Below are 25,268 nucleotides of genomic sequence, written 5' to 3' on the forward strand. Positions count from 1 at the left end.
GGTAAGTATGCACGTATCTTTTCCGACAATGCGAGAAATTTTGTTAGAAGTAATTTAAGAATTGAAAAAACTGAACAAGTTGATCAACAAACCAGACGAGAAGTTGGGTAATTATTTATCCATTAAGGGCATTGATTGGACTTTAAGTCCTCCATGTGCTCCTAATCACGGAGGACTCTAGGAGGCAGCCGTCAATTCTGTCAAACATCATCTCAAACATGTGGTGGGGAATTTAAAATTAACAATGGAGGAATTTTTAACTATAATTACTCAAACTGAAGGGATACTTAATTCAAGCCCACTGTATCCTATGTCAGCCGAGTTAGATGACTTTGATGTCTTGACGCCTGGTCATTTTTTTATTGGAAGACCAGTAACTGCATTAGTAGAACCCAGCATTTTAGATGCAAATGATAACATGTTAAACTGGAAAAAATTAACAAAAGTAATTCAGTCCATCTGGAAATGTTGGTTAAATAATTATTTAAGTACACTTCAACAAAAAAATAAATGGTATTATGGAAAAAATAATGTAGAAGTTGGTACTATGGCCATTCTGCGAGAAGATAATACACCTGTTTGTACTTGGCCACTAGGTAGAATTGTAGAAACGCTAGCAGGTAAGGATAATAAAGTAAGAGTCGTAAAAGTAAAAACAAAAAATGGAACTTTTACAAGGCCAATTTTTAAAATTCGCATTTTACCTTTATCTAAATGAGTAAAATTACAAGTAATTACAAGATATATATCCATAAGATTTATGTTATTATATTGTAATTAGATTGTGTTGTAATGCTATACTTGTGAAAATTTTAAATTGTTGATTGTAACCATGTCAACGCGGGCGGTATGTTCGTGCCTGCGAGCGCAGCGCCCCTGGTGAGAAAAAATTGTTACTGGTGAGTCAGTCGACAAGAGTACGAGATGGAGTAGGTTTAATAAATGAGTGGTCTTTACATTGAGTGCCAGTTTTATTTACAGTCCATTTTAGAGAATGAGTCTGTAACAATATTATCTTTGAGAAGTGAACCGGCCAACAAGTTACTTGCCTTGCTTCTGGATATGGTCTGCCATTCATTGTACTTCAGAAAGAATTTGATCAAACTGGATACAATAATAAAAAATTAAATTTCCTCATTCCATAAGAAGGTAAATCATATCAACTTCATGAAATATCAACATTTTTATGTATGTAAAGAAAATTTACACCAGCTTATATTTCCATGCAGTGAAATCAAAAGAGTGATTAAATGCAATATCACCTTAAATTTAAAACTCATACTGTATCTTAGAAAGACTGAGTTGAATTGAATTTGATTTTATGCTAGGAAAAATTCAACAAACAATTCTTAAATTTAATAAATATACAGATATTGATCAATCTGCCAACAAATTTTGTTTAGATCTCAGTTTGTTTGTTTTCTGATACAAGGAAACACTACTACCTCATATGTTATTTCATATATCTGATTACAGCAAAGCACATAAAGTCTCTCTATCTTCGCAGAGAAAGCTTTCATGGAAGACATGCAAAAGGAAACTGACTTCTGTCTGTATTATACATAAGCAGAGTAATAAAAATGCATCTACCAAGGATAGAACCTCAAAAGAAACTATCAGTGTTTGGATATTAAAATCACATGACAACTGACAGGCATTCCTATTGTTCGGTAAAAGGATCTCTGGCATAAAATACTTGCATTTGCATTAGCTCAGCATGAGGTTTGAAAACTGACAACAAAAGAAAAGATACCTTATATTAAGTTTTATGTTTTTCTAAAATGCAACATAGATCTAGATTATTTGTAGTTCATCCCTTTCCCTCATTCATTTTAACATAAAATTTTGCAGAATGTAATGAACGCTGTTAACAATAAATAATCAAGTAACTACATTTTACACAGCCAAAAATGATAAAATAAAAAGCCATAAAGACTATTAATGACAAACTGAAATGTCGTCAAATTTGTAGCCATTATCAAAATGGATAACAATATTTAACATTTTAATAAAGTACAGAGAAAGGAATAACTCCTCCTAGCAGAGTGGTGTCAAACACCAGGGTACCTGGGCTCAAGGCCCTACACCTTATAGAATAATTAACTTTTTGAATTTTAAGGCAAATAACTTGTTAAAGATCAAATTGTAAGGGCTTTCTTTTCAAAATAAATTTAGTGGGTTTAGGAAGTTAAATGGTTCTGAAAATTAAGCAGAGCTATTTAAGCAGAGTATTATCAAAAGTTAGAGGCCTTACGCCGTCGAGTTGGTGAGAAAATAATAATGATACGATAAAGACTGTAAAAATTTTTAAAAAAATTATGCTATTCATAAATTTGGAAATGAATTTATTTTTTCCTGCAAGAATAAAAGCAAAAAAAATCTGCAAAATGGCATTATTTTGATGTTATTTAAGTAAAAAAGATAGAAACATTTTACATAAATATCTACACAAATATACAACTTTTAGCTCAGGATGTGTATGCATTAAAGATGATTCATATAATTTATCTATGAATGCACATATCATGTCAAAAATCATTACGAGAAAATGCTATCTATTAACGCATGCATCAAAGTATTACACTTTCTGGATGATTTATGGCATTCTGTCCTAAATGATTTAGAAAGTATAATAATTACTTGCTTTAAGAAACAATCAACATTAATGAAAAACCATACTATTAAAGGCTGCTTTTGCTAAGGAAAAAGGTTAACACACACACACACACAAAAAAAAAAAAAAAAAAAAAAAAAAAAAAAAAAAAAAAAAAACATTTTTCAAATTATGATGTTATTGCTAAAGATAAAACTTAAAATTTAATGCAAAATGGATACAGGAAAATAACTTTAATATGCAAGTTACTATTAATTAATACCATACTGAAGTACTATTAAATTGGTGGTTAAAATATTGAAATAACAATATTCCATTTGTCTAAAAGCCTTCCAAAAGCAATTTTCTAATAGAAAAAAAAAAAAAAAAAAGCAGCAAGGGAAATTTAGTTCTTGACATTAACGAATAGATGAAGTAAAGAACATGAACGTTTAGGTAAGAAAATCTGTGTGAAACCTGATCAATCAAATAAAATGTAATAAATGCATAAAATGCTTCAGTTTAAAAAAGATTTTACAACTATTTGAATCATATATTCATTTTGAATAGAAGTAGATTACATTCTCTTTTATCCAAAAAACTTTTGTCTCTTAGCTCCAAAAATTTTACTGGTATGAGAAAAGAACAGATTGAATGTTTTACATCATTTTAATCTAAAAGATTTGAAAAACTTAAACCAATTATGATGGAGAAAATTACAAAATCACAATGCTTAGAAACTTAAAATTAGTTCTAGTACAATAAAAAACAAACTAAAAAAAATCATTTATAATTTCTGAAATTTGGCAAAAAATATAAAATTTATGACAAAAATGGATCAAGACAATATGTAAAAATATGTATTTTAATAAAAAACTTACCTTCATTAAAAATAATTATAAATAGTTACTCTACCCATACTGCAATCAAAGGGCTTAAATTAATTGAAATAATTTAGCATTTGTCATCTGATGTTATGAGTTGCAACCTCTTAAATATGATGTAATAAAGAATTTCAAATAATTCACTATTACAGCTTATTGAGGGTAATGTTACATAAAGAATTTGCTTTTGTTTCTGTTTTTGTTGTTGTTTAATACATCAATTAATAATGGCATTATGTTTCATATAGACAGGCTTAAAGATGAAGCATCAGAAATGAATAAATGTTTGAAAGATGGCAATTATTTGCCTCTCTTTTTCCCTGGGAAAAGAAATTAAACAGGTAAAAAGAACTTTTCAGCAAAAAATATGAGGTTTAAGCTAAAATTAGAAAAGTGAAGAATTTTTTAAACTGAATATCAAAACTGGAAATAAAAAATTCTCTAAATATTACAGAAAGGGGGGGGACTTCAATTTGTGTAGAATTAGTATGAACTTGTATTTTATGTATTTTACTCAATTCCAAAAGTTCTGAAAAACATTACCTGTGCTATTTGCTAAAGAGATCATTAAACAGAGAATTCAATAGAACTCTGTAACATTAAATACTGAATAGACAAGAAAGGGGAAGGGAACACAGAAAAGGGAGAGGGAAAAACACTACCTTTTTTTTCAAAAAAAAAAAAAAAAAAAAAAAAAAAAAAAAAAAAAATGGAAATTAACTTGGTACTATGAACCTCTGAATATGTAAGACCTTCTGATACATAAGACACATCACAATCATGTGAACAATGTTACTTACATTAAAGTATCACAACACCTAAATTGTTTAAATAAGTTTGGGCTACCCTTGCTTGGATGATGAAGGTGGCTAATGTAAATCTACACAAGATAATAACCAAAATTATTTTTATATTGTAACGCTAAATGTTTTGTAATTAAAGAATTTAAAATGCATGTAATACATTTATTCTATCACCTATATGTGAAACTGAATTACTTACTTCTGAATCAGATACACGAGATTCAAATAGGTTTGCTTTTTTCTGCCAGAGTGGGAGCTCTTTATTCAAATATTCTAACTGTTTCTTTAATTCATGATTCTGGGTTCTATAAGCCTGCAAGTGTTTCAATGCTTGTTCCAACTCACTCTGAAAATCTGCACCCCTAAATGAAAGAGAAATTAATTAGGTCTTAATTATGGAAAGTTTTTTTTTTGGGGGGGGTAAAAAATAGTACACTATTTACCTAAAAAGATATTTGAAATAAATACAAACAGGACTTTAATTCAGCCAGAACAATCCAGTACTTCATAATTTTAAATGAAACTGAATTTCATCAAGAATGCATTGAAGTAAAGATTAAGATGAGCTCTGGTATTTTGTTTTATGACTGAATTGCACTCGTAAAAGAAAATCATGTTATTAATGCAATGTTTATTTTATTAGCTAGTAAAATTGGCAATGATACTGTATGCTGAATACATGTCTTATTTCCCTATGAAGAAACAAAATATATATATGAGGAATATATATGAGACCTAGGGAAGAACCTCTGCTTCCATGTGAAATTTGATTTATTCAGAAAGAAAAACATTTATGTTATTTATTTAGACTCCTCTAATGATTATAACATTCAGGGGTTTTTATTTTCACCTATCTAGATAAACGGTTGTAAATTTAAAGCTAAAATAAGAAAGCAATTTTGCTTGAATATGATGAATATCCCTAACAATAGTATTTAGCTTTCTTCAACCCACAGCACCATGTCTCATTATCATTAATCAACTAACCTTTCATTTTCTTCTTCTTCTTCTTTTTTTTTTTTTTTTTATTTATTTATTTTTATTGTATTAATATTTTATCCAATTTTTGCAATACACCATTTTAACTTTTATTTATACTACTCATTTAAAAAAATACGTTAAAGGATGATCTAAAAAAATACGTTAAAGGCACCATTAGAGATTAGTTGATTAGAGTATTCAACTAATCTCTAATGGTGCCTTTCTTTTGCCTATCTATTTTTTGCCAATAAATAATTTTCCACATAAATTTTAAATAAAAATGCCATTTCTGGAATTAAGAAAAAACTTTTTTTAAAAGACTTTTTGAAATTTATTGTATTAAGAAATAACTAAGCAAGAAATAAAACTGCTCAAGAGAGAAACTCATAACAGTTATATAAGCAAAGCTTAATGAATTGCTTTTATCAAAATAAATGTAGAGTTATATTTATATTACCAAATTAACACAAAAGTGTGAAACCAAGACATCAGACATTATTCACAGAGTTGCATGCACACTATGTTTGCATAATTTTTCAATGTTGTGAAAAAATCTTAAAATCATTTAAGAGTGCATTAATTGATAACTGTGGGTTTGGATAAGATGACAAGATAAATCGACATAGCACAAATTAGCAAAAATTTAGTGCATATGAACAGTAAATATTATTTCACTGGTGTAACAAGAATTTCAAAAGCATCTAGCACCAACCGACAGGAAGCCAGATAAGAAAACATACCTAGACCTCCTGGTAGATGATATAAATTTTTTATATGAAAACTTTATGCATATGATTTCACATACAAATTTTTGATGCTCTTTGCCTTATAATGTACATTTTGGCCTTATTTTATGGTTTTATGTGACCCCTTCAATAGCACAAATTGCATAATTTACTACTAACACAAAGTTTATGAATACCATAGATTTTACACAATCCATTAACTCTTTTGCATCGAAGTCGCCCAAAACGCCTAAGCATTCAGACATCAGCTGGCGGCTGAAACACCTGAATAATTTCCTACCTAATGCTTCCCCCCATCACATTACTGCCTTACTCATTGCTTTCAGGTGTTGTTAAATGACATGTCAATTATTCTTTTGAAGCTACTAAAAGTTTTTGTTGTTTGACTTCTGAATTACTAAAAGTAGTTCTATTATTTTAATGCACCTTCTCTTTCCTTTGTTTACTGTCAGTGTTTAGCTTATGATGCACAAAGTTGCAATCTCGTCCCAAGGGGGAACTTCACACACGGTGAAAGCATCCAAGAAAGAAGTTCTCACTTTACTTAAGTAGGTTATTGTTAGCGCTGTAGTATTGAATTTGTCATGGGGAAAGGAAAAGCATTCCAGGAGAAATTCTTAGACACGGGCGTTTTCGATGTTTGGGGAAAAGAGATTTTGCCCTCTCTCGATGCGAAAGAGTTAACAAGTAAAGTATTTTTACCTAGATAGTTTTACTACTAACCTAGATAGTTTTACTACTACTTAAGTTTATCAATACCATAGATTTTACACAAATAATTCATTAACAAATAAAGTATTTTTACCTAGATAATACTTTGTCTAAACTTTGTTCACTATTAGATTTAACCTTTTCTTGAGAATTAGGTGGTAAATCACACTTTTGCCATGCTTGTGCTGTTTTCAACTCAGCTTCCAATGATTTTATTTCATCCTGTTTTAAATGAATGCTTTAATTACTTCTAATGCTAAACAAAAACAACAAAGATTTTTTTAACTACAAAATTTTCATAACATAAAGTCTAAATCTAGCAGATTTTTTTTTTTTAAAAAAAAAAGACTTATGTTTTTTTAGTCTAATAGTATGGTTACAATATTTTAATTAAACCCCCTTACAATAAAAAATTAAAAATACAGCATTAACTTAGACTGAAATACTATTTCACATTACAGAATGATGGACTACATAATTATTGTTAATTTTGAACAGCTTGAAGTAACCTTTCAAAGCATCTTGTAAACATTAGTTCATTTAAAAGAAAGCAGAATTAAGTATCATTGTCAGCACTGTAATAACCATTAAAGCAAGAGATATATAGCAGCCAGCACTTATAAAAGAGGAATACAGTACAAAGTGATCCGGAAGTCCAATATCCGGAATAATCTAAAACCCAAACCTCAAAGCCACCACCACCAAAAAAAAAAAAAAAAAAAAAAAAAAAAAAAAAAAAAAAAATTTAAAAATTTTTTTTGTGTATGCTTTACGTATTTGATTTCCCCCATCATAATAAAACATGCCCAGAGTCCCGATTCTTAATCTCACTTTGGCACTAAATAAATACATCATTTTTGAAGAAATAATCATTTTAGCATAAATTTGTGTGATCAATAATTTGACTGCGTATCTGCTAGCCATGCATCTCAAATCAAAACATTATACATAGAAACATTTTTGATTTTACACCAACTAACATTTTAACCCTTGATGCCAACCTGGTGAATAATTATTTATTATATTTTTCTTTCATCACTGCATATTTATCAACACATGACAATTTAAGTAATGACTCATGCAACAACGCCTTAAAAATTTTTTTATATTAGTAATTGAATAAAGAAGAGTACAGTAATCTTTTCTGTTGACATTACGCTTGGTGCCGATTACAGATGTAAGTTAGAAGTAGTTAAGAAATGTTGACGAGGAAAGATTTAACAAACTTTTCATATGATAAAAATAGATTTTGTTAATGATACTCATAGGCCAAAAGATTGCATTTAGTGCTATTTGAATTAAGAATAACTGATTTGTTACTCACATAAAGCCTTAGCTCGCATGGCCACACCGGGCGGCAGAATTCAGGGAAGAAGAGTTGTTAACAGAAGTTTTTCATTGCAATGACAACGCCATAATCATCAATCTAAAAGGATGGTGAAATCTGTAGTATGGTTCTAGATCACAGATGTAGTATGGTTCTAGATCATGATTTCATATGTTCAATTTTATAATTTCTGCATGCCATCTTACTAGATTTAGACTGATGATCTAATATCTGGAAAAATCCCAAATCCGGGATCACCGAAGTCCTGATCTCGATTTTTGTACTGTATATACTTCAAATTGTAGTTTACATGACATACTGGACTATGAAAAATTAAAAAGAACCAGGGCGAAGTCCCTTTAATTTTACTAATCAGTTATTTAATATTTTGGATCTGTACTGTCACTTCTCCCTTAAATTTAGTTTGCAAGTATTTAAGGTTAGTGTTTTAAGATAGTAAGACAACATGTTCTGCCCCTTGTGGCCACATTACTAGATTGCTATTTTAGTTAAGAGTTCTTGCCTTCAGCCTTGCATTATAATTACCAATAGTTAAAATCCATACTGCTTAAGTGCTGAGCCAACTTCGTGTTAATTTGCTCTGAGTAATCTTTGACTACTAGTTTATTTAAATATAAGTTTTACATTTTGAACTCATTACTTTGAATTTCGTGCCATAAATGCTGGCAGAGTTGTAATCATCAGCCTTCTGTTCATATCATTTAGTTTTAAATAGTCTTTTACATCCAAGTTTCAGTAGTTATTTAGACTTAGTAATAAGTTTCTTAACATCTACCAAAGAGCTTAGTCCTCTTGGATGATACCCAAATACTTTAAACGCTACAGTGGCACCCAGACTAAAGTAAGGACTATGGCTCAAGAAAAACCACCATTTGGTCTAATACCCTCAGCATTGCAAGCTTTATCAGCAAAAGTAAATCCAATGGAAGGATTTGGCTTCATCATGGATATGATGCATGCAGCAATGAAACTCACGGTGACTTTTGATGGAAGAAATTTGATATTGGTTTTTCTTGAATATTTAAATTCATATTTTTTTGCATCATCCAGTACCAGAAATTCAAAAATTTAATATAGCAACTGCCACATTACGAGGATGGATAACTCAGTTGGTACAAATGCATTAGAAAATTCTTGCTGAGTGAACCAGAAAGTGAAACCTATAAATTTGAGGTTTTAAAAACTGCTTTCACAAAATTCACAAAAGCATTCCCTATAGTAAAAGACATGGCCAGATTAGAAGTAGAACCTTCTAGTAAATACTAGAAGTTGAAGGTTGGAGAGCTGACTGACTTTATATTATGAAAAATTCAAAATTTTAATTTGCTATATATCAAAATCTATGTATGCATTATCTATATTACTCAGGCCTGAAGCAGAGATAATTCAAATTATTTTTTCTAGACTGCTAACACAGTTTCAAGATTGCTTTGAGTTAAGAACCTCCAGCACACTCGAGAGTTTGTTTGAGCTTGAGGTAAAGTTTGAAAGAAGGAGGGTTGCAGAAAGTATGCACACAGCAGAATATGATCAGAGGTTGAACATACACTTTTATGGGTCTGCATCACACGGAAGGCTACAGTTAGATGATAATAAACATTTTGAAAGTAGACAGGAATTTTCAACTGCAAGTGGTAATCACGAAGAAAAATGTCAAAAGAAGAAACAGGGAGAAAGAGGCAAGCAGAATTTAAACTAATAAGGGGTACTGGAAGTAAGAGGATACAGTTACTTCAGAGGCAAGACAATCCCTCTAAGATTCAATTAAATATGGTACTTATAAAAAATTTGGCTCTACAGATATTGTTAAATAATGTTTAGCAGATGCACTATTGGACACAGTTACTAAAAGCGGTTTCTTAGTGGAAAACGTTTTTCACCAACATGATCCAGAATGTTTGGGACTGATGGAGCAAAAGTATTCTTCATTGAGAAAAATCTAAAAGCTGTATTAATTTTGGAAACGGAATTTTTAAAGGGGGGCTAAAATAAATTTTCAGCAGGCGACAATGCAGCTGGATATAAAGGAAGATGAGAAAAAAGAAACCCACCCTCTGGCCATTGAGATGAATCACCTGTCAGCTGGAGAGAAAAACAAGCTGGAACAGCTGGTACATCATTTTTCTAACTTATTTGCTCATAAGCAAGGGCTCACTCTAATTGTAGACCACAGCATATATACAGGAAATGCTTCCGCTCCAGTAGAGCAAAGCCCTAACATTATGAAAAAGTCAAAAACGAAATTATGAAGAAACATATAAAGACACTTAATTTAATGCGAATTATATGGTTACAGAAAGGGAAACTTTGGCAGTTCAGAAGTTTTAAGTGTATTTGGGGAAAGTACTTGTTAAAATTATAAAGATCATGTCGACGTGGGTCATTTGTATTCTGGGATAAATTTCTGGGCAAGACTCATAAGATGGGTCTTTAAACTGCAAGAAAATCACTTAATAATTAAGTATACTCCCAGGAAAGAAAACGTAATTGCAGATACTCTATCTAGAATTAAATTAGATGATGAGGGAAATGAACTCATAAATGTGCAATGTTAACATCAAAGATTTCACATTCTTGCAAAACTATTTTTTCTGATTTATAAACAGATCTAGAATTTTAAAATATATATGCATATTTTAAAGATGCTGATCATTTTGAACACCCCGATATAACAGCTATCAGGAACAGAGCTGCTACTTATGAAATTGACTATCTTTTGTTTTAAAGTAACAAATGAAAGTAATGAATTAAGACCAGTTATCCTAGCAAGTTTAAGATTTAACATTTTGCAAGAACTTCATGATGTGCCAATTTCAGGCCATCTCGACATAAGATAAATGGTGCAGTGAACTCAGGAAGCTGTCTATTTCCCACAGCTACAAAAATTTGTTAGTCAATATGTCAAGCCCAGTAACATTTGCTAATTCATTAACAATGTTCATTTTAAATTGGCCATGTATATAAATAGCATAAAAGCTACTTTTCCAAATAAATTAATATGAATTGACTTATTAGGTCCATACCCACATAGTGAGAATAATAAAAATAGATATTTACTCATTATTGTGGAGCACTTTTCAAGGTGGGAAGAAATAGTTCCCCTCAAAAGAGCCTCCGCTAAAATTGTTGCACATTCCTTCTTAAATAAATTTATTTTAAACTGTGGGTCCCCACTAAAATTTATTTAATACAATGGCTAACAGATGTTAGTCAAATCTTTGAGGATTTATAGCTTGGCACAGAACATATAAAGATCGAACCCACAGTATGCCACAGGAGGAATTAGAAACAGAAAAAGATAATTTTAATAAATAACAAGTACTAATGCGTAATATGCTACGGCAGCGTTTGACAAATGGTTTCCCATGGGTGCTTGTAGTTTTATGAATTAAAGGTTTTCACAAAAAATAAAATTAAAAAACAATAAAATTACAAATACTTACATTATTAAAATATTACTTATAGTCTAGTCATGTGCTGTCATTCAACTAGAGGGACTAGACTAGTCCTTAGCAATTTTTAGTAATCCTATTTCCCAACAAAATTTTATCTAGCATTTAGAAATTCCAAAATGAAACTAAATTTTCATTTTAGAAATACTTGTATACTATTCTCAGTCTGCAATCGGATTGTAGACAATCTGACAATATCGATGTGAAAGTATTGAAAATATACTGCATGAGAAACTGTGAGAGAAAATATCCAAGAAAGGGACTGATATCTGAGATGCAGTAGCATGGTATGGGCTAGCATCATGATCAACAGATGCATGCCCTAACATGTGGTTGCAACTGGGAGTATGACACCCCAAGAGGCACACTGATGAAGTTCTAGTATCTTAAGTTCGTCTTTTCTATGGTATTTTTAATGATAAATTCCTTTTCATAGATGAAAACATACCATGCCACTAAGCACTTGGTGTTCAAGACTACCTAGGACAGAATATATGTCTTGTTTGGCCAACAGGTTCCATAAAAACATTGAAATGCTTAGGATGTTCTGGAAAAACACCTTGCTGGTTGAAAATATTCTCCAATGACCAGAAACATCCTTATTCCTGCACTGACAGATGAGTGGGATCAATTGCCACAATAGTTGCTGGATAATATTATGTAAAGCATGAGACGACATATGTAAAGTTGCATTGCACTCTATGGTAGACACAGCTTATGCTGACACTTTTCTGAAAGGTGCTTACTTTTATTCATATGCATTTTACCATTTCTCCATGCATAGCATCAAAAAGACACTTCTTTTATTTTTGGCGTTAAAAAAAACTTCTGCATTTTCCAGAACAATAAACATTCTTTATTTTAGTGTCTGAACAGAGTCGCAAAAATACTTTATTCTGCTTTTTTAAAAATTTGGAAAAAAGTGCAAAGCACATATGTATGCAGATAGGAAGAGAAGCATGTCAGTGTAAAACCTAAGAAAAAACCGCAAACTTATTATTATTTTTGTCTCCTAAAAAGTGTTTGTTCATCCTTGATATAATTTAATTAAAATTTAGACCAAAATAAGATTGCTTCTTTGCTTAGTTTTTAAGTATGCATGTATTATTTGCAATACATTTTCTTTTGAGTATAAATTTGAAAACATAGTAATGTAATAATGTTTTGTACATAACCCTCACTTTTGGATTCATATTGTTTAGCCTCACTTCTGTTAATTTCAGTTTCAATTTAGTTTTTAGTTTGGAACAACAAGGATTTTGGAGAAACACAAAATAAATAAGACATGTTACTGAATGTCGAAGAGACTCAAAAAGCATTGCATAAAACATCTAAAAAAGTCTCCCCCCCCAAAAAAAAACCCCCCCTCAAAATTCAGTCAAAAGGCAAGAAACAAGGATAGCATTTCATTAAAAACTAGGTTTTCAATGCACTGAATTCATGCTGAAAATAGTAAATGTCACTGATTTACAGTGTACAATAGTTTCCTAGCTGATTCATTTTCCACATACATCTCTTTTCACCCAATCTCATTAAAAAATGGCAGGAAAAGGTTTCACTGTAGATAAAATGGACATTAAAACTTCATTTCTTGACAAAATGAAATGAATACCTTAGTTCAGAATATAAAATTGATGCAATGATTTAAATCTCACACTTAAAGTTTTTAAAATTAACACTTAAAGCATATTTAATTAATCATAATTTTGTAGAACTCAAGCTTAAATTCTTCCGTGCCATTATACAACATGCTTCATCGTTTTCAGAGAAAGAAGAAGAAACTGAATAATTTTCTGGAAAAAATATTCTAGCTGCACACAGCTTATAACAATTAACAGCTTAAGGTATAGAACTTTTTTTCCTTTTGTTTTTAATACCTGTAATGCAAATCCAATTACTCATCAACCTTGAAAATTCACAAGAATTTTTATAAAAAAATTGTTGATAAATATATAAAGCAGCCAAACATTTTCATTTTTATTATCAGTTAACCAAATGTGTATGACCATTAGTTTAAAGAAAGTTAAAAGAAACACTGAGAATATTCTTAATGCAATCTTCTGATTAGGACTTTTTTTTTGGGGGGGGGAAGTAAAGAACTATACTGCTTACAATGCTTATAAGTAGAACAAACAGGGGTTCACATACACAGAATTTATTTTAACCTGAAACATTACTGCTTATATTAAACATTCGGTTTCAGTAAAATATCATTCACAAAAAATTAGAAATTTTAATAAAAATATTTTTAGATGATCATACTGAAAGAATCATCAACAAAAATGTATTCTCACTTTTAGTTCAGAGTTCTGCAGCTCTAATTTCAATTTTTCTTCTCCTAAATGCTGTAACCGGAATTCCAAATTACTTATTTCCGCACTAGGCCCTTAAAAGCAACATATAAAATTACAATCTGTAACTGAACAGAATGAAAGCTGTTAGAATTTTTCAAGTAAGTCAAATACTTAATTCATATATACATTGCTGGCCATAAAATTGCCACATCAAAAATTATAAAAAATTACATAACCAAGTTTATTTTACACTGTTTCTCATAATACAAAGATGAGATTATTAAAATTTATGGTATAATGGGCAAACAGAAAATGCTACGATTAGTATAAAACATGTGGAGAATCCTAGTTTTTAATTTCACTTTGATACTGATGCCAACCTGGCAAATCATTATTTATAATATTTTGTTTTTATCCCCACTTGACTATCAACATAAATGACTAACCAGCCTGAGAAATGACTAACCAGCGATGACTAAAAATGTTTTTTTAAAGGATAGTACTTGAATACCAAAGAGCATGCTAGACTTTTATGTTAAAATCACACTTGACGATGATTACAGACTTCAGTTAACTCTTCTGCTAAGTGTTCAGTCTGTTGACGAGGAGAAATTTAACAAAAATTTCTTTCCATTTGGAAAAAACAAATTTTGTAAACGATGCTCATAGGCCAAAATATTACATTAAGTGCTGTCTGAATTTAGAATAACTGATTTGCCATTCAGATAGACTAGCATCGATACCAGAGCTGGTGCACCCAGTTGCATTAATACATAAATAACTATTTATTTTGAAGTTTATATCTACAATCTATTTTTTATAAAAGGTTGGAAACACCAACTCCAAGAATTAAGTATCTTAATTCCTAAATAGCATCCTTTGAAATTATAATCGATGAAAATGAACTTCAGGTTGTAAATGTGAGAGTGCAGATTATTAGAATAACATTTTAGCAGTAGAGTGGATTTTGCTTACAGGCTGAATGTGAGAAAATGAGCAAATGTGATGCTACTTGAAGTTAATTTGACAACTGTTGTGTTTAATTTAAGGTTAGTGTGTGGGGAGAATAAGTTTCATTGCTGTGTTTTGACTTGAAAATAAAATTTACCTTGAATCAGAATTTAAATTAATATAGGAGTCTAAATCAGAGAACTACTCCACCAAATCTGAAAACTTCCTGCTTTCTTGTACACAATTAATTAAATTGTTTCCCCTCATTATTCTACAAGCAATAAAGAAATTTACATTCAGATTTTCTATTCGAACATCTGTTTAAATAAATAAATAAATGATTAATTATTTCTTTTAAATCTGAGTTTGTTAATTTAAGCAAATATTTGTCAATAGACTTGCATAAAGGTGCATACTCACTTGATTCTAGAAGTTCTTCACACTGTCTTTGACTTGCTGCTAAATTTGCAGAGAGTTTATTAAAAAGCTCACTTTTTTCAAGCTGTAGGTCTTCATATTTCTGTTGCAATTCTGTATTTTTACTTTTTAATTTTTCTGCATCTTCAACCTTATGGACAAAAATACCTATTTACACATATACAAAATACATGCATACCATATAAAAATATACAATAGTGGTCACTTCATAAAAATCTCACATGTGCTTCACCTCAAAAAATTCTGGATAGGGAAAGTGAATTACATTCAAAATAAACTTATCCCAAACTAATTTGTATTTGCTATGGTAATTGCTGAGCGCAATTTGAATGCAACTTGAATTTTCTACCAGAAATAATATTAAAATCTCTCAAATCATTCCTAATACCATGTCTGTCTTTCGGAATCTTTGCTGGTCATATTATCATTTAAAAAATTAAAGCCACCAGGAAACATACAGCCAAATTTGGTACACATTTTTCATGGTTTTAATTTTTAAAAAGATAAAAATTTGGCACACATTTTTTATGGTTTTAATTTTTAAAAAGATAAAAATTTGGCACACATTTTTCATTGTTTTAATTTTTAAAAAGATAAAAATATGATATAAATTTTAAATGCTTTCATGGCATAATTATTATTTTCCATTATTCAATAATTAATGTCATTGTAATGAGAAACACTATTAATTGCACTTCAACTTCATATTTAAAATCTGCATATATTGTAGAAAGATTATCTTGAGGTATACTAGCACAGCTGTTTTTATATACCATTAGCCCAATTCATATCAGTCCATTATTTATAATGGGAAACAGTTTTATTTAAAATAATGTTGTTTTCATAAGGTTATCGATTATTTTTTAGAATTCTTTATCAATATCTTGGCAATTTCAACATTTTTAGATAAAAACACAATCAACTTTTTTACTTATCTTGCTGGAACATTCTGATCATGTACATACACTTTAACTGTTTATAATAAATATTATCAAATAGCTCATTCATTCAAACTGCTATAGCGAAACAACAATAGCACATTTGCCTAATTTAAATACAAGTAACCCTCGTATAACACAGTAGATAAGTTCTTAGAAAATGCCATGTTGTGTGAAACCCAGAGCCAGTATAAAAAGGGGGTTTCGTTCCAAAAACTTATTAAAAAGATACATTTTTTAATTCTACATAAACAACTTAATTTTTATTGAACATACATGTGTATATACAACACAAAACAAAAAATATTACATATTTAAATTTAATGCGACTTTAGTTTAATAAATTTGTTGTCACTGCTCAGTATAATCAACCTAGAACAATTTTTTTTTTTTTTTTTTTTTTTTTTTTTTTTTTTTTTTTGGCGGAATGAGATTGCTTTCACTTTCAGAATTTCTTTTTTCATTTAAAGTTTTGGCATTTTCTTCTCTCTTTAAAAAAAATCTGTAATTTTACTTTGCTTACTAGTTCTTACCGGGTCATTGTAAATTTATTGATATGAAGCTAGACAGTTTTGCAGCTCCCTTTTGAATTTTTGGCTTATTTCAGTGGAAAGGTCTGCACTCAAGAAAAATGACTCGAGATTTTCAGCTAAGCTTAGGCCTGCTTTTAATTTGTTTAATGTTAAATTATTAACTGCACAATCTTTATCGGTGCTAGTGTCCTCAGAATCAATTTGATTTATGGCTTTGGATGCCATTTCCATCAAATCTGCTTTGTCAATTTCTAATTCTGCTAATAAATCTTGAACATCGTCAATAGCCATGTCAACAAAACCTTCGCCACCGATTGATTTATCAAGTTCAAATAAGCCACCAATTTCCTTTTCTGATGATTCATGCACACTCCTATTTCAACTGAAGAAGGCCATATCTTCTTCTAACATGCATTTAGCATTGATGCTTTCAGTTATTTCAGAGACAAAGATATGATGTTGATACACTGCTTGATTGAAAATGTCTTCCAAGCCTCCATTACATTAATTAATTTTGAATCAGTTATGTCTAAGATCTACTAGAATGCTCGTCTTATGCAATATGTTTTAAAGGTATAAATAATACCTTGATCCAATGGTTAAGGTAACAAAGTAGTGTTAGGAATAGTATTTTGACATTGGGATGATTCAAATCTTCTAGGTGACATAGAGCATAATTTAATAGTAATAGAGCCTTGAAGCTCAGATTTTTCTGCCTTAAATAACGTTCAGTGCCTGGCACAAAATTAAAAAAAAATCTTTAAATATATTTCCAGTTATCCATGCTCTTGGATTTGCTTTCCAATTTACTGGCAAGGTGTTTTTATTTACGTATTTTTAAGTGCACAAGGGTTTAAAGATCTATAAACTAACAAGGGTTTTGTCATAAATACCCCTCATGCATTACTGCACAAAAGTAGTGTTACAGACAATTTTTAGATACCTTAAATCAGGATACAGATTTTTTTTTTAATATATAAAGGTTCTACTGGGCACTTTTTTCCACTAAAGCCCAGTTTTGTCGGCATTGAAAACTTGATCTACTGTGTATCCTTGTTCTTCTATAATATTTTGAATTTTTTCAGGATACATGCTAGCAGTCTCATAATCAGCCATTACAGGTTCTCCTTGAATTCTTATGCTATGAATTGTAAAACGCTTTTTGAAATTTTTAACCAACCTTTACTTGTCACAAAATCTGAGTTGAAAGAGGTTCTCATTGTTCTTTAAGGTGCTTAAAAATTTTGAGTGCTTTTTGTTTAATTATATTACCATCCAACGGAATTCTTTTGTGACAGCTATCATCAATCCAAATGCTGAGTGCCTTTTCCATCTTCTCAATTATTGGCGCTCGGGGCAAGCTGCATGTTTTGCGGATGCCGAAGATCCTGCAGCAATTGCACGTCTTATTTCTTTTTCATTTTTCTTAATAATCCAGACTGTTGCTTCATTCAAATTAAAACTTTTTGTAATGTAAGATGCCTTTTCTCCTTTTAAAAGATAATCGAAGATTTGTATCTTTACTTCTAAAGAAATAAATTTTTTCTTAAACATTGTTATTTTTATCTTTATCGGACATGTTTTGTTGCTGAAACTTAATGTTTTAAAGACAAAAATGTTATTTTTTAACACACTGTGGCTCGCAGTCTGCCAACCAGCACTTTTGTTTTCAGGCCACGGGGATGAGGATTCAAATTTTGGAAGCCGAAAGTGCAAGTTATGCATTTTAGAGCACTTATTGTGACCTCATGTTGTTCACCTTCTGCGATAGTGAGGTTTCTTCATAGTTACCTGGTGATTGTGCTCTCTTGAGACTGGGTATTGTTTCTGTTGTGCTTTGAAGGTCATGGAAGGAAACGATTTTCCTTCGTTACCAGTTAAGAATTCAACGGTCTTCTGCACCACGTGGCTTGTCTTCCTGAGGACATTTGTTCTTAAGGGTATCAGATCTTGGAAGATAACTGGCAGAACTTATGATACGAGGATTCTTATGTGTGAAATGCCTATATGGGCACTTTGCTCAATATGGAAAACTTCGTGTGGAGTTTGTTAAAATTTCTTTGGATTGCTTGGGCAATTTTCTTATCGTATTTAGAGCAAAACCATGTTATAAGTAAACCATGTTGTAGAAGGATTCTCGTAATTTATGGATCGTGTTACAGGATGCTGTGTTTTAAGAGAGCTACCTGTATTAAGTAAAAATGGCCAGTAATAGTAATATTTCTGTTTATACGAACATTCTAGGTTATCGTCAATTTAAGAAATTACTTTAGGTGGAAAGATACATTCTACACTTATGTTTTCTATACAACTGATATACAAAAGGAAAAAAAAAAAAAAAAAAAAAAAGGAAACATGAAGAATTATACACACTTTTTTCTGTAGTTCATCTATCTTTTCCTTTAACAGAAGAGTATCTTTCTGATGTCGCAATTTTAAATTATTGATCGCACTGTCATACTGTTTTCTTAAATCTGAACTATTTGCAGTGTGGTTTTGACACTCTTGTTTAAATAACTGAAAAGCAACTTGCTCCCTTTCTAACTGTGCTTGAACCTTAAATAATAAATACATTTTTAGATATAAGCATTTCTTGTAGTAAAAACATATATTCTTTTGTAATAGATAATAATAAACAGTAATTATATTAAATATATGGTAATAATAATAATGGTAATGATCTATTGTAACACTATTAAATATCATTAATATGTAATAATGATTTTAGTTTGTATTTTTGCCATTTTCATCTGCTTTAAGGAGGAACAGAATTTTTGGGTGAACTATTCAGATTAAAAAATATATTGAAATGGTTCATCAGCTAATTCTGGATACAGAAAAGTAGGGATTTTATTTTGGAAGGGGAACTGTAATTAAGTTCAACATACCTCCGCTTGACGTCGTTGTGTTGAAGTTGATTGAATTTCTCTTCTTTACATTTTAAAATATACTAATTTCACATTTATAGGATTTTATGAAGTTCATCTGAATTTCTATATTTAGCCTTTGTGAAAAATTGGTTCTAGAATTTCTTTCTTTGTATATTTACTGATCAATTTTCAGTTGATAATGCACGGAAATTCTTGAAGGATTATAAATTTTCCTTTTAAAAAAATATTTGTATTTCTGTAATAATATTAAATATATACCTTTTATAGCAGATAATATTATACAATAATGATTAATAGATAATAATATATTTTCATTGCAACCACTCCTTAATCCAGTTGAGACCATCAAATAACAAAAATATTTAATTTTGGAATTCATCCATTTCCTAATACTATTATACAAATTAGAAAATTTATCTTCAACATGTTTAAAAAAGGATTATAAACTCTTTTTTTTTTTAATTAGATATTTTTCAGAAGTATTAATTTTGCCCATATCTCAGCATAATGCAATTTTAATCTTCTAGGTTTATTTGTGACAAATATGCTTTATGTTGCTTATTACATGCCTGATCTACAAAAAATATCTTCCATTTCTTGTCTGTACAGACTGATATATACTAATATAGATAGACTAACACAGACATACTCACAATAGTCACAACTGCTAATGAAAGATCGTGATATCAAGAACATTCACAATACTGATGAGATTTTTGTTATTATTTATTACCTAGAGGCTAACGATGATTCTTGCCAGTACATTACTTGGAGATGAAATTGTCATTAATAATAAATAATATTTGATAACCAATGTAATGTTGTACAACATGGGGCTTATATAAGTAACTTAGTTAAAACATTAAAAGTTACATGCATAAATAAAATGAACAAAAACAGAGAACTGCAATCTAGACTTCATAAAAACAGGTAAGTTCACTGGCCAAGCTATGCCAAGCTTTTTCAAATCATTCTGGAAGCATAATCTAGGGCCATCAAAGGTAGAACAAGAAAACAATTAAATGCTCCACATCTTGAGGCACGTTTTTTAACACTCACATAAATTATTTGATGTTAGATTGAAACAAAACAGGTAAATTGTAAATTTACCACGGCCAGATAAAAATTGAGCTACCTTAAAATGAATAAAAAGACTTGGAATGCAGTCTATGGTAAGCAGAAGAGGAGAACGTTTTGGTGCCCTCAACATTACAAAATGAAATATATTCATTTCACTTAGAAAAAGCTTCTTATAATAAAATGACTTCCAATAACTCTTTGGAATGCTAATATGGATATCAATGGGTAAACTTAAAGCCTCTTTAGTTCTTTCATTTCTATAGAATCTATGATGACTGCACACAAAGGCAAAATAGACATCAATTTCCCTGTTTCTAAGTCAATTTATCAGCCAACAGAGTTTCAATTACTAGTTTGTTGCTGCTGGTAATACTGTTCAAAAGGTGAAGATACTTACAATACTTATAATTCTAACAAGATCCTTACAGTATTTGAGAAAATTGATTTTCAAGAAGCACAAAATATGTAATTTCCCCATTTGTTCTTTAACGTTATTTATAAATCAACTTACTGCACTTCTACACCAGTATCTTTCTTTAAGACTCCAATAGCTACAGACAGACTGAAATCATTAAGCAATAGAATAGATAAAAATCAACAGAAAAAAAGTAAAATCATTATGCAAATCAAAAACTGCCATCACTGATAGTCTGCCTTCCTCGGACAACCACCTCCACAGAAAATTGAAATTGTCTAGAGAATGTGAGAGGATTTCTTAGATAGGTTTACTGCATTTACTAAGTCAAATAAATAAATAACAGAAATTGTTACAAGGAATTCTGACATAATGTATTATGAAAAATTTCTGTTTATATCTATTCATATATCTTCTTAAGCGGTCGTGGAATTGTAGTGAAAGTACATAAGGGGACAATCAAAGCAAAACTGCTTTTAAAAAGTTTTAAGTTCATGATAAAGTATAAAAATAAACACATTACACAATATAATTTAGTAAGATTTTATTTGGAACACAATAGATTTAGTAAAATTTTATTAGGAAGAATAGGTGGAATCTGCATCTCTAATTTAAAAATAAACTTAATGCTGATTACTGTAAAAGTTTCAGGGTGATGGCAGAAGCAATTTGATGAAAAAAAAAAAAAAAAAAAATGTTTAGGAGAAAAATGGGTCATTTTAAAGGGCCATTCACATGCAGCCTATCTTACATTATTATTCAGAAGTATTCCAATAATTTTTTTTTCTTTGTATATAATTTTGGCAATTTGTGATGACAAAATAGAGTTACATGAAAATACTTATTCATTTTTTCCCATTATTTATTTTCAAATTAGCAATGCTTGTGTAGAAATGTAAAAAAATTTTTTACTGATGACTTTTATTAATTTTCAAATCTTTCTGAATTACCTGCCTAAGGGAAAGGATGCTTTCTTCCAGGATTTTCTAACGGAAACTAGCTCATATACATGTTACATATAAAGAAAATCCTCAAAACTCCCAAGTAAGATCAAAGTTATAACAACAGCAAAGTTACACATCATCACACAGAGGTATACCTGGTTGTCACTTGGAATCTACTTCAAACAAAGATTAGAGTATCAAAAAGGTTGTTGTTTTTGTTTCTTAAGCCACTTGATCGAGAGCAACATCTAGGTCAAGTCCATTAACCCGCAGATTTTCAAACAACAAAGAACTGCATCTGCACTGGAGTATAGCTGGCTCTTCAGGAAAACAATACATGATAAGACATTTGCAGGAGTGGCCTGGGTCAAATTGCATTCAGGCAAAAGGAATAAACTTAAAAGCCCAACACATGTCGTTGAGAACAAAGACGACTACTGCGGAACCAAGTGAGAGCTGTCTTAGCAGCACTAGGACTATTACAATCGTACCACTCTTGAATAGAGACCTTGCTCCAGGTACAGTTAATTTCTAGTTTCACCTGGGAGATGAGTTCCAAGAAAGTAAAGCCACCATTAGTAGAACTCTTAAGACTGCCCTCCCTGGCCAGTCGATCTCCAATCTCATTACCACAAACATGTACATGTGATGGTACTGTGGTGTAGTGGCCGAAACCGCTATGCAAACCCTGGGTTGTGACATCAGGTTGAAAACAAAACACAGCATAATAAAATTTATTGAATGCTAAAAAAAAAAAAAAAAAAAAATGGCTACATACAATTCTGCAGAGAAAAACCTATCTATTTCAAAAATCAAATTCTATACATTTTACATGCGAGAGCAATTCGTGGCTTTCGAGCTTGCGTTTTTAACATTGCCAACAATTTAATTATTTTAATAAAGACTATTTTAACAACTATTGAAAACGTGTTTGTACGTTAAAAAATAATAATTTTCAGCTTATTCTCACGAAACATCCTTGTCCATATTAATCCTTAGTCTCTTCTTCTTTTATGTGACCTTATCACAACTCCTCCCCTCATAAAGAAATTTTTCTTGACTATGGAAGGAAAAATTCTAAATACATTTCACTGCTTTCAAAACACAAGTGGTAACCATTTAAGTGATAATAGAGAAGCCAGTTATATTACCCTACACTTATTTCTAGATAACATAACCGCACAAATACAACAAAAATAATTTAAACTACACCTAATGTGTGCCTTATACAGAGCATATTCCTCAAATTTTACGCAATGCTAATACTTAAGATAAAACATTTAATTCTAACCATTTTGAAAATGAAACACACTATGCAAACAAATCTAAATCTACAAAAATATAATTCCAAAACGCTACAAAAATTATTTTTCAAACAACAGTTTACAGAACAAAAAGGATTGGCTCCTCCATATACTTCATATGCTAAAGTTCCTGCTGTCCGTAGATCTGATCTCGAATAATCAATCATTGAGATAAGACACTCTTCAACATTTACAATTATATTTGGATGAGGTCCCAATTTCTTTTCCCTGACTTTATGATTTGTCAGTTTATCCAAAGAAAACTCGCCAATGGCTGGTAATGTCTCCTTATACATTGCACGCCATATAGCATATGCATTTGATTCAGCATTATAATTGAACATCATTTTTACAGGAAGGCTATTTGGAAGCAATTTCTCAGAAGAAAACGTCTTGATAGAAGTGGGTTTTTTGAATATCGAATTCTGCAGATCTTGTGTTCCTTCAGTATGCGATATAATAAATTTTGTTTGGTGTTGAACATTATCATGAGTTTCTGTTGCTTGAGCTTCCGAGAATTCTGCTGGCGAAACATCCGCAAGAATAGCCCTTTCCTCTAAACTGATGTCTGGAATTTTAATGTCCTCCTCCGTATTACTGGTTAATTTCCTTTCTTCCGAATGCTCATTATTAACGGCCCTTTCACTTTCTATCTCTTTATTTTCTTCCAATCTGGAATCTAAGTCTTTTGCACTCACTCTCTCTAAACTCCTGCGCGCATGCGCCTGACTACGAGTCTCCACAGCATTCAAGAGAACCGGTCGTTCCCTAATTTCCTCAATCAACTGTGCAGTTTTATTCCTAACAAATAGTACTCTTTATCTAACACTACCGGAGTAACTGCTGCCTTTGTGGTGACCACACCAAAATCACTTTCAATGGTGACTTTCGCCAAAGGTAAACATTTACATTCTGTGTCTAAAGACTGTTTCACCCATACAGTTTCCCCTAATAAGTCACTAGTACTATTACACAGATCTATACCAGCTCCAGTATCTCTCAGATATTCTCTTTCTATCCCATTAATTACTGCTTTCTTGAAATACGGCTCAAAAAATTTTCCTAAACTCTCCGTTCCTAGATTATTCATCAGATTAGCCTTATTCTTTTCCAGTGATGGACAGTTAGGTCGGATATGTCCGTCCTTTCCACATTGGTAACACCTTATTTTCCACTGTTTCTCGAAACCAGCTTCAATGAAAAATTGCTTTTTTTTAGGAGCCTCCACTTTTCTATGCTCCTCTGATTTAATTCTTTGATGACCACTACTTTTCTGATTATAACTACAGTTAGAATTTACATACCAGTCTCTATCTTTCTCAAATGGTTTCTATACCCCGCTCTCTGTTCTAACTTCCTCGTATCCCTTCGCAAAGCCTCATACTTGTCGCATTTCTCTGCTAAAATGGATGCTGTTTTAAATTCTTCCCAATTGTCTAAATAGTGCTCTCTTATTTCTAGAGGGACTCGCCGCTTAATTTGCTCAGTGAGCATAAGTTCCTTAAGACTTTCAAAATCTTGAACTTCTACTGAATCCAACTAATTCTCTAAATACACTCTCAATTCATACACTAAATCCACCCGTAACATTCCGTTTTTTCTAGAATGTTCTTCAAATTTTGTTTTTAGTGCCCAAGAACTAAGCTTGAATCTCTACATTAATAATTTCTTAGCATGCTGATAATCATCCCCTTTATCCGCTGGTTCTTTCACTATTAACTGGGCTACATCGTGAGGTAATAAAGGAATTAATTGCGAGACCCAATCAATCTCATTAGCGTTCTCTTTTTGAGCTTGTTTCTCAAATAGCATAAAGAATAATGAAATATCTATATTACTCGGTTCAAAACATGGTACTAGATCTTTCAAATTAACCTTTTTTTCTCTAGATTGTTCAACTTTTGAAACCGTGGAAGCTAGGCTATTAGTCTGAACCACATTCATCAGTTTTAACCTTTCCAA

General features: G+C 30.9%; 1 protein-coding gene across 1 annotated transcript in view; it reads right to left on the reverse strand.

The window, feature by feature from the left end:
- Positions 1 to 25,268, reverse strand: part of LOC118195950 (uncharacterized) — a 162,321-nt gene that overhangs the window by 64,314 nt on the left and 72,739 nt on the right. The window contains exons 8-12 of the mRNA XM_035367293.2: positions 19,046 to 19,228; positions 15,184 to 15,331; positions 13,813 to 13,904; positions 6,813 to 6,940; positions 4,480 to 4,642 (exon numbers count right to left, since the gene is read on the reverse strand). Of these exons, the coding sequence (XP_035223184.1) occupies positions 4,480 to 4,642; positions 6,813 to 6,940; positions 13,813 to 13,904; positions 15,184 to 15,331; positions 19,046 to 19,228 (714 nt within the window). The remainder of the gene's footprint in view (positions 1 to 4,479; positions 4,643 to 6,812; positions 6,941 to 13,812; positions 13,905 to 15,183; positions 15,332 to 19,045; positions 19,229 to 25,268) is intronic.

The sequence above is a fragment of the Stegodyphus dumicola genome, chromosome 1 (genome assembly GCF_044657685.1).
Source record: "Stegodyphus dumicola isolate Sdum_Otavi_A_Nest chromosome 1, ASM4465768v1".
NCBI lineage: Eukaryota > Metazoa > Arthropoda > Arachnida > Araneae > Eresidae > Stegodyphus > Stegodyphus dumicola.